Below are 12,538 nucleotides of genomic sequence, written 5' to 3'. Positions count from 1 at the left end.
AGGGAGGACTTCTCATGGACAACCCCCCCTCGGACAGGTGGTCAGTGGTAGTTGTCTTACAGGTGGATCTTCTGGGAGGCACGGAGAGGATCCCCATTCATGAGGAGCCACCTGATCAGGGTGTGGCGTAGGGTTTTTGGGAGACTCAACCGGGCCTGTAGGAAGGAGTTCGAGAGACAACCGATTCTTTGGCACCTAGAGGTCAGAGATGCAGGTGGACCGATGCTAGGGCAGAGGATGAGTTCGAGAGACAAGTGATTCTTTGGCACCTAGAGGTCAGAGATGCATGTGGACGGATGTTAGGGCAGAGGACACGCATGGACTGGGCACAGTGGGATAGTGGTCCAGTGAGATCCTTTGGTTCCTGGAGACAGCTCCCTAGGGATACAGAGGCCAGGGCACAAGCACTCTCACCTGAGAGAAGCAAGTATACTGATGGATGAGATTGGCTCAACGATCCTCGATTCGTGGTGGGTGGGGTTGCACAGTCCCTTGTTAGGGCAGAGGACACGCATGGACTGGGCACAGTGGGATAGTGGTCCAGTGAGATCCTTTGGTTCCTGGAGACAGCTCCCTAGGGATACAGAGGCCAGGGCACAAGCACTCTCACCTGAGAGAAGCAAGTATACTGATGGATGAGATTGGCTCAACGATCCTCGATTCGTGGTGGGTGGGGTGCACAGTCCCTTGACCTTCCCACTGTTGGGACGGTTAGTTCTCTCGGAAGTCTCAAGGTCTGATTTTTTAGAGGGCATTTGGGTTCAGTCGGAGGAGTTGGCACCCTTGGAGGATCTAAAGGGGCAGTGGATCAGGATTGTGTTCATTGTTTGGGCAGAGAGTGGCATATTGACCCGAGCAAGGCCTTAGCAAAGTCCAGTGGGACCCAAGAGCTGGCACCCTTGGAGGATCTAGAGGGGAAGCGGATCATGATTGTTGGCTGTTTGGGCAAAGAGTGGCATATTGACCTGACCACAGCCTGAGCAGGTCCAGTGTGACCCAAGAGAGTGGTTCTGGCCGGTTCGGTTGGGACACTCAGACACGAGAGAGGAGGTGCTCTTCTTTTCTTACACTTACCCGCATCGGCAGACGCATTCAACTGGAGGCAGCACCATGGATTCCCTCGAGGGAGCGATAGCCTTAGCAGGTCTAGTGTGACCCAAGAGAGTGGTTCTGGTTGGCTCGGTTGGGACACTCAGACAGGAGAGAGGAGGTGCTCTTCTTTTCTTACACTGACCTGCATCAGCAGACACATTTAGTTGGAGGCAGCAGCCTGGATTCCCTCGAGGGAGCAACACTGGCTTGAGCTAGGGAGGTGGTCAACCGCTTCTGGCCACGGCTCTGGTCCAGTTCGAGACCATGGAAGATCTCTTACTTCTTCTAGATGGTGGCTCATGGGGGCCTCCCCATTGGTCCATGGTTGGAAAAAAATGCGGGTGGACAGTAGATGTGTTCGTTGTACGAAGGGGTTGCTGGAGACGATCCCACATTGCTTATGGAGCTGTCTTGTGGCAGCATAGCATTGGACAACAATGTTTTGGATTGTGGCCAGGACGCAGAGGATGTGGAGAGATTTCATGTGGAGGGTGGTGGCGTGGCTCATAGAGGGACTCCATTGGAGCTTTCTCTATTGATCGTGTCTCACCGGCTTACAAGATCCATGGTGAGCAGGTCTTTCGGATTGAGTTCCTCGACGCCGTACCGCCGTCCTGCACTCGCTGCAACTTTCGCTTGAGGATAGTGTTTGGGAGACAGTGTCCAGCATCATTGCTTGGAATATCTGGGTCGCCCGTTGCAGTCAGGTGATGGGGCTGGCGACTACACTAGTAGCCATATGGCAGGACATTATCTTTGCATTGCGCACCAGTTGAGAGCGCAGCGCTTCATGCTGACGAGGGACCGCCGAGCGGCAGGAACGTTTCTGCAAGGCTTGGCCTGCATGAATATTTTACACATTCTCAGTGGTAGGCAGTGAGCTGGGATTTCCAGCGGGATGGATTTGGACAGCGAGGTCTTCTTTTTGTATTTACTATCATCAGCCCTAGTTTGGCAGCTGATTTATATGGGCCTTTTCGAAGCATTAATAGAAAGTTCTTCTCTTTGCAACCAAAAAAAAAAGCTACATGCATTCATGCACATTCTATGTTTATAAACTCACATGCAAGGCCCAAATCACTCCGCATGGTAACTTTCTTTGCATGCACTTACAACACGTGCAAGAAAATCTCTTGCCACACAAGTAAATGCTAATAGCAGAGGCTGCCAATAGCTTCCAGCTGCCCATGCAAGTGCATGCAGCCCCAAAAAGGAAGTGTATGCAGCCATTTTCCTACCATCGAACAGTCCTGATAAGGGCTGGGAATGAACGTTCAGGCACTTGACCCGTTGGAGCCAGCAGCTCGAGTTTTACTGTTCTGAATTTATCACCTCCTTGCTTTCATGGAAACACCTTTAAAAAAACTGCTTTCCATGTGCTGCATGAGCTTGATACTGTCTGTACGGGTTTGTAGCACAGCCTACAAGGCTATATAGAGAGCTGATCAGGTTCCTGTAACAAAGGGTAAATTTACTTAGTTAGCTTTTAGAATGCTGGGCCTTTCAATGGCTTGTAAAGAAATAGTCTTTTAGCAAGGGGATCCATAAGTTGCCACATGGCATCATAGCCTGGCCATCCCATAAGTAAACTTGTAATTGATGCCAGGCCCACACCTATAAAAGGGGGCTCTGCTGTACTATGTACTCAATTCATTTCTTAATGCAAACTTGTGGTCACTCATGAGTCATTACAGCTGAAGCTTGAATAGCTCTTGAGCTGAACTAGGATGCCTTCTCCTAGCCTCGGAATTCTCTTTCCTAGCCCTGTTGCTGGTGCAGCGCCTCACTAGATATGGATCTACACACAAGCCAGGTACTTTGATGGTTCAGCTCTTGAATTTCTGCAACCTACATGCTGTACTTTACTTTTGCATTCATTTGCTGGTATTTCTACATCATTAGGCTGTCAATTAGACCTAAGCTAGCAGGCTATAGGCTAGCTTAGTTACAGTGGTATTAGAGCACTTTTTTGGGAAATGTTGGGGGAATCATATCAGTTTGCTCTGCTTGAGCCCAGCTGGGGCTGACCTCTTTGCAAAAGTTCATTGCCAAAAGTATGAAAGTTGGCATCAACCTGGAGTGGTGTTATGGCGAACTCTACTTGTACTATCTGACACGGAACTAAGGGCTTACAAATCGTCCTAGATCCCATAATCACGTGTAGCTCCATCACAGGTAGCAAAGGGTCGCAGAAGAACACCCGTCACGTCAAATCTTAGATAATGAAAAGATACAAGTACAAGGTACTTGTACCTAGACCTAGGACTAAGTGTCCTAGGTGTCACATAGGACTAAGTGTCCTATGTGGCCTAAAAGGCACTAACACTACAAGTGCCTACACTTATGTCTACAAGGCACATACCATGGCCTATAGGGCATCACTAGAACCACCAGAAGATGGCCTACAAACCCCCCTCCATGGGATGGGCTGAAGTACTCTGGAAACATCTCAGAATACCTGGTAGTTTCTGGTCATGGTGGCACATGGGACTGAGACATCATGATACCCCCCTCAACATGAGCAAACTGAATGCCCAAATAATAATGGAGCCGTCCCATGTCTGACATGTCAAAAATCTGCTGCAAATCAGCCTTGAAAGCTGCAATTTGCTGAGTATTTGGGCCCATAATGAGCACATCATCCACATATAAAATCAGCACTAAAAAATCAGATCCACTCCCACGGACATAAAGAGTGGGTTCTGTGGGACTATTCTGAAAACCAAGGGATAGTAAGTGTGCATGAATTTTGGCATACCATGCCCTGGGTGCTTGCTTCAAACCATAAAGGGCTTTTCTAAGCCGGCATACCTTATTTTCAGAATTAACAACCTCAAAGCCAGGAGGTTGTGTGACATAGACTCCTTCCTGGAGATCCCCATGAAGAAAAGCGGTCTTGATGTCAAGTTGGTGCACTTGCCAATGACGATGGGCTGCAATGGCAATGACACATCGAATGGTAGTAATCTTGGATGTGGGAGCAAATGTCTCCTCAAAGTCAATGCCTTGTTGTTGGGCATACCCTTTTGCAACAAGACGGGCTTTGTATTGATCTATGCTGCCATCAGATTTCCTTTTTAATTTGTAGACCCACCGCGTTCCAATGGCATGCTTGCCAGGAGGGAGATCTACTAATTCCCATGTGTCATTTTTGGCAATAGATTGTAACTCAGCTTTCATTGCATCCATCCACTCTTTGCTGTCAAAAGCATCTTTATGGCTCAAAGGCTCTTCATTGCAAGCTGTAGCAAGGAGTGCAAACTCAAGAAAGTGACCGTGCTGTCTATTCCCTGATCTTGTCCGGGCAGCAAAAGGCTGATCTTGTTTGCTGTCCCTCAATGTATCAAGAAGTCATCTGGGAACTTGCCTTTGCTGTCTATTGACAGCTCTTTCTTCAATGACTGCATCATGAGTAGTGGGATCATTTTGTGCCGGAATGTGGCTGATTATTGCTTAGTGGAGGGCTTTCAGGAGGCTCATGTTGCTGGTCAAAATCCTCTTCTGATGATGGCAGAGGTAACCAAGATTCAAAGGCATCAAACATGTCAACATCTGGCTTTGCTTTGCAGTCCACAAGAGGAGAAGCTGAATGTTCAGCAAAGATCACATCTCTACTGACAATAATCTTCCCAGTATTTGGTTGATAGAACCGATACCCTCTGCTCTCCTGGCTGTAACCAATAAATATGCATTTGATTGCCTTGTCATCAAGCTTATGTCTCAGCTGAGATGGTACATGAACATATGCAAGAGACCCAAAAACTCTCATGTGTGAAAGTGAAGGCTTCCTGCCTTTCCATGCTTCATAAGGTGTAATGGTCTTCAATGCCCGTGTAGGTGATCTATTCAGCACATAGTTGGCACACATTACTGCATCAAGCCAAAATTTATTGGGCAAAGACTTGGCCTTAAGCATGCATCTGGCCATCTCCATTGTGGACCTGTTTTTCCTTTCAGAAACAGGATTCTACTGAGGAGTGTAAGGAGTAGTGCATGAGTGAATAATGCCCCGTGAAGACAGAAATACATCAAACTCCTTTGACATATATATACCCTCCCCCCCTATCTGTGTTGAGGGTGACAAGCTTGCATCCTGATTCATTCTCAACCATATTCAGCCATCTCTGAAAGCATGAGAAAACTTCAGATTTGGCCTTTAAAGGATATACCCAGCAATATCTTGTGAAATCATCAATGAGAGTCATGAAATACTTATACCCCCCAATGGCATTTGTCCTCATTGGGCCACAGACATCACTGTGTACTCTCAAATATGCAACACGAGCTTCATTGCGAATCTGATAGAGAGAAGCCAATTTATCCCAAGCATCCTTTGCTGTCCTGCAGGACCGGATGTGTGGAATAATGATTCTCTTTGCATCTCTTGCATCCCATCTTGACTGTTCTTGAGCTGGAAGAGTAGCAGTAGGAGTAGCATGCTAGAGGAAGAGGCATTAGGAGGAGTACCCCCTGCAGAAGGACCAACAGTAGAGGCAACCATTGTAGCATTGGCTGGCCTGAGATCAGCCCCAGAAACAATATTCCACAAATGCTTTGCAACAAGAATATGTTTCATGAGATAAGACGACATCGGATAGTTGGTGCCATCCAACTTATCATCTTCACGAAGAACTCCAAATAAATCTTGATTGTTCCCAGCCATAGCAAATGTGATACCTTGAAAAAAGACCTGAAAACCCAAAAGCCTCAAGGCTATCACTGCAAAAACCTGGCTGTCCAAAAATGACAGCAAATATCTGCAAATTTCTGACCCAAATGTGACTGTGACAGGCAATGTTCACTGCAAAAACAGCAAATCTGGCAAAAGCCCCAAATTTATTGAGGGCAAATAGGCCAAAAAGAGGGCAAATGCAGAAAAGCCCCAAATTTTGCTGAAATTTTTGCAAATGTGACCCAATGTATGCAAATCTGACTCAATGTCCTGCAAATGTAACTTAATATCCTGCAATCTGACCCAATGTACTGCAATCTAAACAAGAAATTGCAGACCAAATCCCAAAACTCCAATATTCTTGCAAGAAATTGCAACCAAAGGAGGTGAAAAGAACTGAAAGCCCCAAATTTGCCAATGTCCTGCAAAAGCCCCAAATTGCAAATGTCTGTAGATACCATTGAAGGTAGATGAACTTGTACGGAGCAGGTACGGTGCAAGTACACTTGTACGGAGTCTTCGAGATAAGTACTAGCTGTACGGACAGCTCAAGTACCAGATCAAGTATGTACGGATGTGCGATCGTACGGAAGAGGTACTGTGTACGCTGTACGGAGCAATACATGGCTGTCCAATGTACGGTACGCAAGTACGATGGTTGTCCGTGTGTACGATGCAAGTACGTGGGTGTACGATGTACGGCAGCACATGTATGCAACTGGTATGGCGGCGGGACTCGGGATCTGTACGTGATCCGTACGGAAGTCCGTACAGTCGTACTGATTGTACGGATGGAGCATAGGTAGACCTGAGATCTGTATGAGCTTGCGGAAGCTGGGCGCCTGGATCTGTAGCACAATGCACAGCCATTTCTTAGGGCCTAATAAGGGATTGGCACCACTACAGGGGGGAACGACCATAGGTGTGTCCGTTGACTTCTCTCGCGGGGAGGAGGCTGACTCACGCTCCATCTTGCGTCTGGCTCTCTATCTCTGATTCATCCGAGTCCGCTTGCTCAACTTCTTCCCTTTTATTGGGATCCATTTGCCCTTAGAGGGTGTCACCCAAGGTGTCTGTGACTCTTGCTGGGGCTGCCTGGGAGAGCGCCAAACAGCCACCCCTTCGTCGGGGGTTCAGAAAGTGTTCCTAGAAGCAATGTTGCTCTAGTCGCGGGCTAGAGCACTGTCCTTGCCCTGGCTGCATGAGTTATCATAAAATTGCTCCTATGTAAGTGTAGGATTGCACAATCTCCACTGGCTCCCTTCGGTGAGTGAAGCTGTGTCGATGAAGTACTGCCTACTGCCTACCAATTGTTGAAAATCATGACCTTGGTCTTACAAAGGTCGACTGACAAGTCTGTCTCCCTCCAAAACACCTCCAGGGGCCTTTCGGGTCTAGGTGTCTCTAGGCCTGCTGCTGAAGAGGATCTGTGCATAATAGTATCTGTATCATCAAGTCAACAAACATTGACCCCTCGCCTCCTAGGCGGTCAATGAACGTCGTGATGTCATTGCTGTAGAGTAGAGCCCAAAGAGTGTCGGTGAGTAGGGGCTTCACTATGATCGGGCTCTCAATCTAGTTTGATAGACCTCTTGGGGCACGTACTGTAGCTCAGACCACTTTGGACTGACTCATATAGATAGCCTCATCACATCCCAAGCTATGACCTCTCGGATCTGCATTTCTTGAAGTCTCCTAATCATACGAGATTGCGGGACTGTGTCAAAGACTTTCCGACAGTCTACAAAGCAATTGTAGACTTTCTTGGATCTCGGTATCGCCTCGTGGATGATGGCTCGTAGAGTGAAGATGTGGTCTAGAGTAGAGTGCTGTTTCCGGAACCCGGCCTCTCCCAAAGCCTGCTGCTCCTTTGCTCTCTGGTAGGTATTTCTCTCTCTCTCTCTCTCTCTCTCGTACCAACCCATAAATCTTGGCCAGTGTGTGATCAATCATGAGAGTGTAGTAGTTCCCAGTTTTATATATTAATAAATAAATATATAGAGAGACAAGGGGGGGGGGTATGGTTTGTTTCCCTTCCACTACATATTGGCGTTCTTATACAAAGATTTTAAAGGTGGTGGTGGGTGGTTGTTAAAAAAAGAAGGGGGCAGCATAGTTTGGGTTTCAAAATTTGGAAATGAACAGCTCTCGCTTCTGTTACATTGGCATTCTTATACGCAGTTTCTGAAGTCACTTGTTGGGTTCATATAGCAGTGTCAGGAAGTGAAGAACAAAGAGTTCTGCAATGGCGATCTGTCTATGCATTTGTAGGCTTGGGCTTGCTGCGTATCGTGTGTGAAGTACAAGCAGTATCAGAAGATGGACTACCTGAAACATTGAGGTTGAATCTCCTTAGGTTGAGAAAGGGTCAAAATGATTTTCAGCGTATCATCATTATGGCGACAGGGTAAGTTCATTTTTCGTAGAAGTTTAATGGATAGGTACCTAATTGACTGCTGCCTGAGGCACATGATTAATTGTTTCTGGATTGGCAGGCTTCTGCTTCTACGCCAGCATGGAACTGGCAAAGGGCTACTCGGAGCTGAATTGGATAACGTCTTGAAGATTGGCAAAGAGCAACTTGATACTATACTGGATGATTATGAAGTCACAATCCCCCAAATTGGTGGTCTTCTTGCCAAGGTTTCTTCTATTTCTGTTGATCATGGATCAGATGAAGATGTGGTGTCGAATGCTGAGCTGCTGACCCGTGTACTCAGCCGTAGCCTCTCTCCTGATGATGCGGTATTTAAACATGTGTCAGCAGCAGTGCGGATGGCTTTGAAGGCCATTATCCTTTTAGGAAAAGGAGCTGAAGGTCTGGCACTTGCCAATCTTGCATTGCAGCGGATTGGTGCTGTATGTCTTCAGGATTCTGTTGTAAAGTTGGGTATTGACCTGGAAAGGATCACATCAGTCAGCTGTTCAGTCCATGGGCCTTGGTATGCTTGTATAGCTACATTTGATTAGCATGTTATCACAGTTTCTTGCAAGTGCAGACTATGCCTTGGTATGCTTGTATAGCTACTTTTCATTAGCATGTTCACACACTTCTCTGCAAGTGCAGACTGTATAGTTGTACAGATTGAGACTGTTTTTCTATTCAAAGGAGTAACAACTTAGTGTATCTATTTTCTACAGAATGTATCTATAAACTCTTCCCCGAGTGTATAAATCGGGTGAACGTTCATCTGGGAATTTGGAAGAACCTGTGAACTCATCATGTAATGCTACTCTACTAACGGGCATGTCTTGTGCTTGCACCTAAGCCTTTCTGTGTGCGCATGTGCATGTGTCTGAGAGAGAGAGAGAGAGAGAGAGAGAGAGAGGGTCATCAGCAAATGGCCATGTAATCACATCCAATATAAAATGTGCAAAATATCGTGGTACATGCATGGCACATGTTACAGGCTCCCTTTTCTCTAGGTAGATGTGTCTAGCTCTACTCCTTACATTTCCAAGTCATAAGAAGTGGTCCTCATCTCGTAGAGCAGATGTCTTTTCACTAGAGATATCCTCTAAAATATGTTCTTATCTCCTATTAAACATTTGTTTCACCAGAGATATCCCTAAAATATATTCTTCTCTCCTTTTTAACATTCGGTTAATCTATCTTGTAGAATGCCATCTTCTCCTTAGGTTGCTAACATTTTCCCAAGAGATTAGTAATTTTTTTTTCTAAGTTCACATCATTTATTGAGTGCAATGAACCCTCCCCCCCCCCCCGCGCGGCCCCCGCCCACTCCCTCTTCTCTCTTTCCCTTTTCCTCTTCTTTCTGTTTTATGGGATAATGCAACTACAACAACAAAGATCTCATTATATGAGAAGAAAGCAGGATAATCAAGATCCTGCGGATACTTAGCCAAAGATGGATCACCAACAATACTAGAGTAATATTTTTCTAAGTTTATTGCAATGTATTTCCCCAAGGGACATGCAGCAACTACATAAGAATATCTCATTATATGAGAAGAAAGCAGGATACTCGATCTCGTGCATGCAAGACAATTGAAGGAGCTGCTTGTAGAGATGGATCATCAAAGATCCTATAAGAATGAACATGCGCGCATGCACACACATGCGTCCCCCCCTTTAGGCCCTCGCTCCTTCCTTGACTTTTGAGATGATGCCATCTTGCTATTGAATATGTCGCGACCTAGACGATGCAGGTATGATGTGAGGTATGATGTGAGTCTTCGTTGATAAGCGGGCCCCAGTCACATAATATGGACGCACTCGTGGATACATGATCTTATTATTTGCAACGGTCTCAGTCGATGGCTCTCTTCAGATGGTTTCACCTTTGCTGTGGTGTAGTTCACTACATCATGGGATCCCAAGCCTTCACATCTTGTATCACCGACTTCATTGTTGCATAACCTCCTCCAAGGGTTGACCACACCTACCTCTTCTTTGGCATTTCTACCCCTCATCTCATGATACCGCCCACACCACTGATCACTCACACCACCTACTATGACATACACTTTGACCGCAATCTCTCTCTCACGTAAGTATTCTACCGCCTATACACATTGCTCACATACATCGATCACATTAATTAGTAGAGGATCGCATCGCTTTGACCACCTGCTCAATTCACGAGGCTGTCCTTCACACCTTTGAAGCTCTAAACTACCCACTCGACCTGCTCCGCATCTCTGGGTTCTATCTCCTGCAATGGCTATACGAGGATGAGGGCAAGGCTCTTCGTCGTCAACTCAGATTCAAGCCTAAACATAGCCTTTCAAGTGAACTAGAGATAATGTGTATCACGCCGATTGGTATGTTGGAAGATGTATGCTTTTGATTGTTGAAACGACATCTCCATAATTGATCCTAATAGATCTAGCGCTTTCCAAGTATTTAAGTACCCTCTTTGTAGCCTGTAAATAGACTAATTCATGAATAGCCACTACGTTCAAAAATTTTGATTGTGTATAAATGAGCCAAATCAATGATCGGACAATCTGATTATTTCTCTTCATATCTGCCAGATCATTCTGTGTTGTCTGAGATAACTTGAACTCAGGGTCCATGGGAGTAGCAATGGCTTACACTTGGCCAAGTCAAGGGAAGTCAATAACTCTTGGATGTACTTTTGCTAAGAGATGAAAATGCCTTGTGGAGACTAAATAATCTCAAAACCAAGGAAGAAATGTCAGAGGCCAAGATTTCTCATACGGCTAAATGTCTCGTTCACCTAAGCAATGTGCTCAAAGTGACTTCTTGTAATGATCAAATCGTCCACATAGAGTATGATTGATTTGATCACATCATCCTTATTACAATAGTAGAGGATGAGATCATAATCTGACTACCTGCAGCCTTGATAAAGAAAGAAGTGATTGATGTGTTGGTACCCAAGCTTGTGGTGCTTGCTTTAGGCCATAGAGAGCTTTTTGCAAGTGATAACGAGGATCCTCCTTGCTTGGTGCACAGAATTTGGATGGTTGAACCCCATAGAACTTCTCCTCAAGATCAACATTGAGGGAAGTTGATTTTACATCTATTTGATAAAACAACTAGTGGTGATGAGCTTCCTATGCCAACACAATCCTAATAATGGTTGTCATCGTCATCATAGTAGTAAAAGCCTCAAAGTAGTCAAGGCTTGGCTTCTATAGGAACCCCTAGACGTCAAGCCTCGTCTTGTGCTTGTCTAGAGTACTATCAACATGGTACTTGGACTTACAGACCATTTGGCACTAATAATCTTTCTCTTCTTAGGTTGAGGGACCACTCCCAAGTACAATTCTTGTCAATCGAATCACACTATGCCTGCATGACCTGATGCGATTTCGCCTATGCCATAGCTTCTTGTATAGTGACAGGCTGCATGTCCTCAATAATTTTGGTCATAAGAGCATATTAGATACACAAACCCATATATTGTCTCTATTGCACTCTTTGAGATCTTTAAAGAGAAACTAGTTATGGAGAGGGGTCTCACTGAGACAGGGTGGGCTGATTTAGAGTGGGATGGTGACCATGATGCTCACAAAGCCACATGCTCGAGTGCTACAGAGGTTGTACCTATGAGGAGAATATTGGTGTTGATTTGATTCCCACAGCAGAGATTGGCTGTTGTACATTGCAATAACTAGAGCTACTTTGTTATTGCCAAGATCTTGGTGTTTCATGCTCGTACAAAGCACATATGTTCACAAGGTGGTCACTATTGCATGGAATATGTAGCTCATCTATTGTCAAACTACCGACAATAATGTAGATCTCTAGCTTTATTAGCACCTTCGCTTATTGCTGACCATTCTTGATCCTTAGGCGTGATGCCATAGCCAAGATTTGAGAGGGGGTGATAGCATCTAGAGTCTCGATTGTGCCATCTCATGTTTTATTAGCCTACTGGTGAGTCACCAATGGACATCTTGGACCTCTGATAGGGTCATTCACAAGGATCATCATGCCACATTTTGCCTAGCCTAGTGTCATGTTATTTTCTTCCCCTCATTGTGAATCAAATCGCAGAATATCAAAATTTCTTTGCAAACTTAAATTTTTTGGATCAAGTCATTTCTCTTGCTATCCATAACACTTTCATTCCTAGAAAATACACATTGTTTTATTCATGTTCTGAGGGGCTAGTGACACCCTAGGGACACTACAATGACATTAGTGTCACTTATGGAGGTTTTCTAGTGAGAGCGGACCTAGGCTCTCATTGTGGCTATATATGCCAATCCACTGTTCCCTACTCATTCTTGCACATCAAAGGTGTTCAAGTCTCTTCTCTTCAATTTGCCCTACTATTG

At 45.4% G+C, this 12,538-nt stretch overlaps 1 protein-coding gene across 4 annotated transcripts in view; it reads left to right on the top strand.

Moving 5' to 3' along the window:
- The window catches only part of LOC147892441 (uncharacterized), a 53,653-nt gene extending 44,649 nt beyond the window's left edge, over window positions 1-9,004 (top strand). For 3 of the 4 annotated variants that reach the window (XM_087387624.1, XM_087387625.1, XM_087387626.1), the window contains exons 12-13: window positions 7,976-8,171; window positions 8,260-9,004. In XM_087387624.1, the coding sequence (XP_087243750.1) occupies window positions 7,976-8,171; window positions 8,260-8,734 (671 nt within the window). In that variant the 3' untranslated portion in view covers window positions 8,735-9,004. The remainder of the gene's footprint in view (window positions 1-7,975; window positions 8,172-8,259) is intronic. The other variant, XM_087387628.1, reaches the window with a different exon arrangement.
- The last annotated feature ends 3,534 nt before the right edge of the window (window positions 9,005-12,538 follow it).

Source organism: Dipteris shenzhenensis, chromosome 16 (genome assembly GCF_047967505.1).
Source record: "Dipteris shenzhenensis isolate YYH24624 ecotype China chromosome 16, Dip_SZ_1.0, whole genome shotgun sequence".
In the NCBI taxonomy this organism is placed as follows: Eukaryota; Viridiplantae; Streptophyta; class Polypodiopsida; order Gleicheniales; family Dipteridaceae; genus Dipteris; species Dipteris shenzhenensis.
Note: the sequence above shows the minus strand (reverse complement) of the source record. Positions and strands in the feature narration are given on the sequence as shown.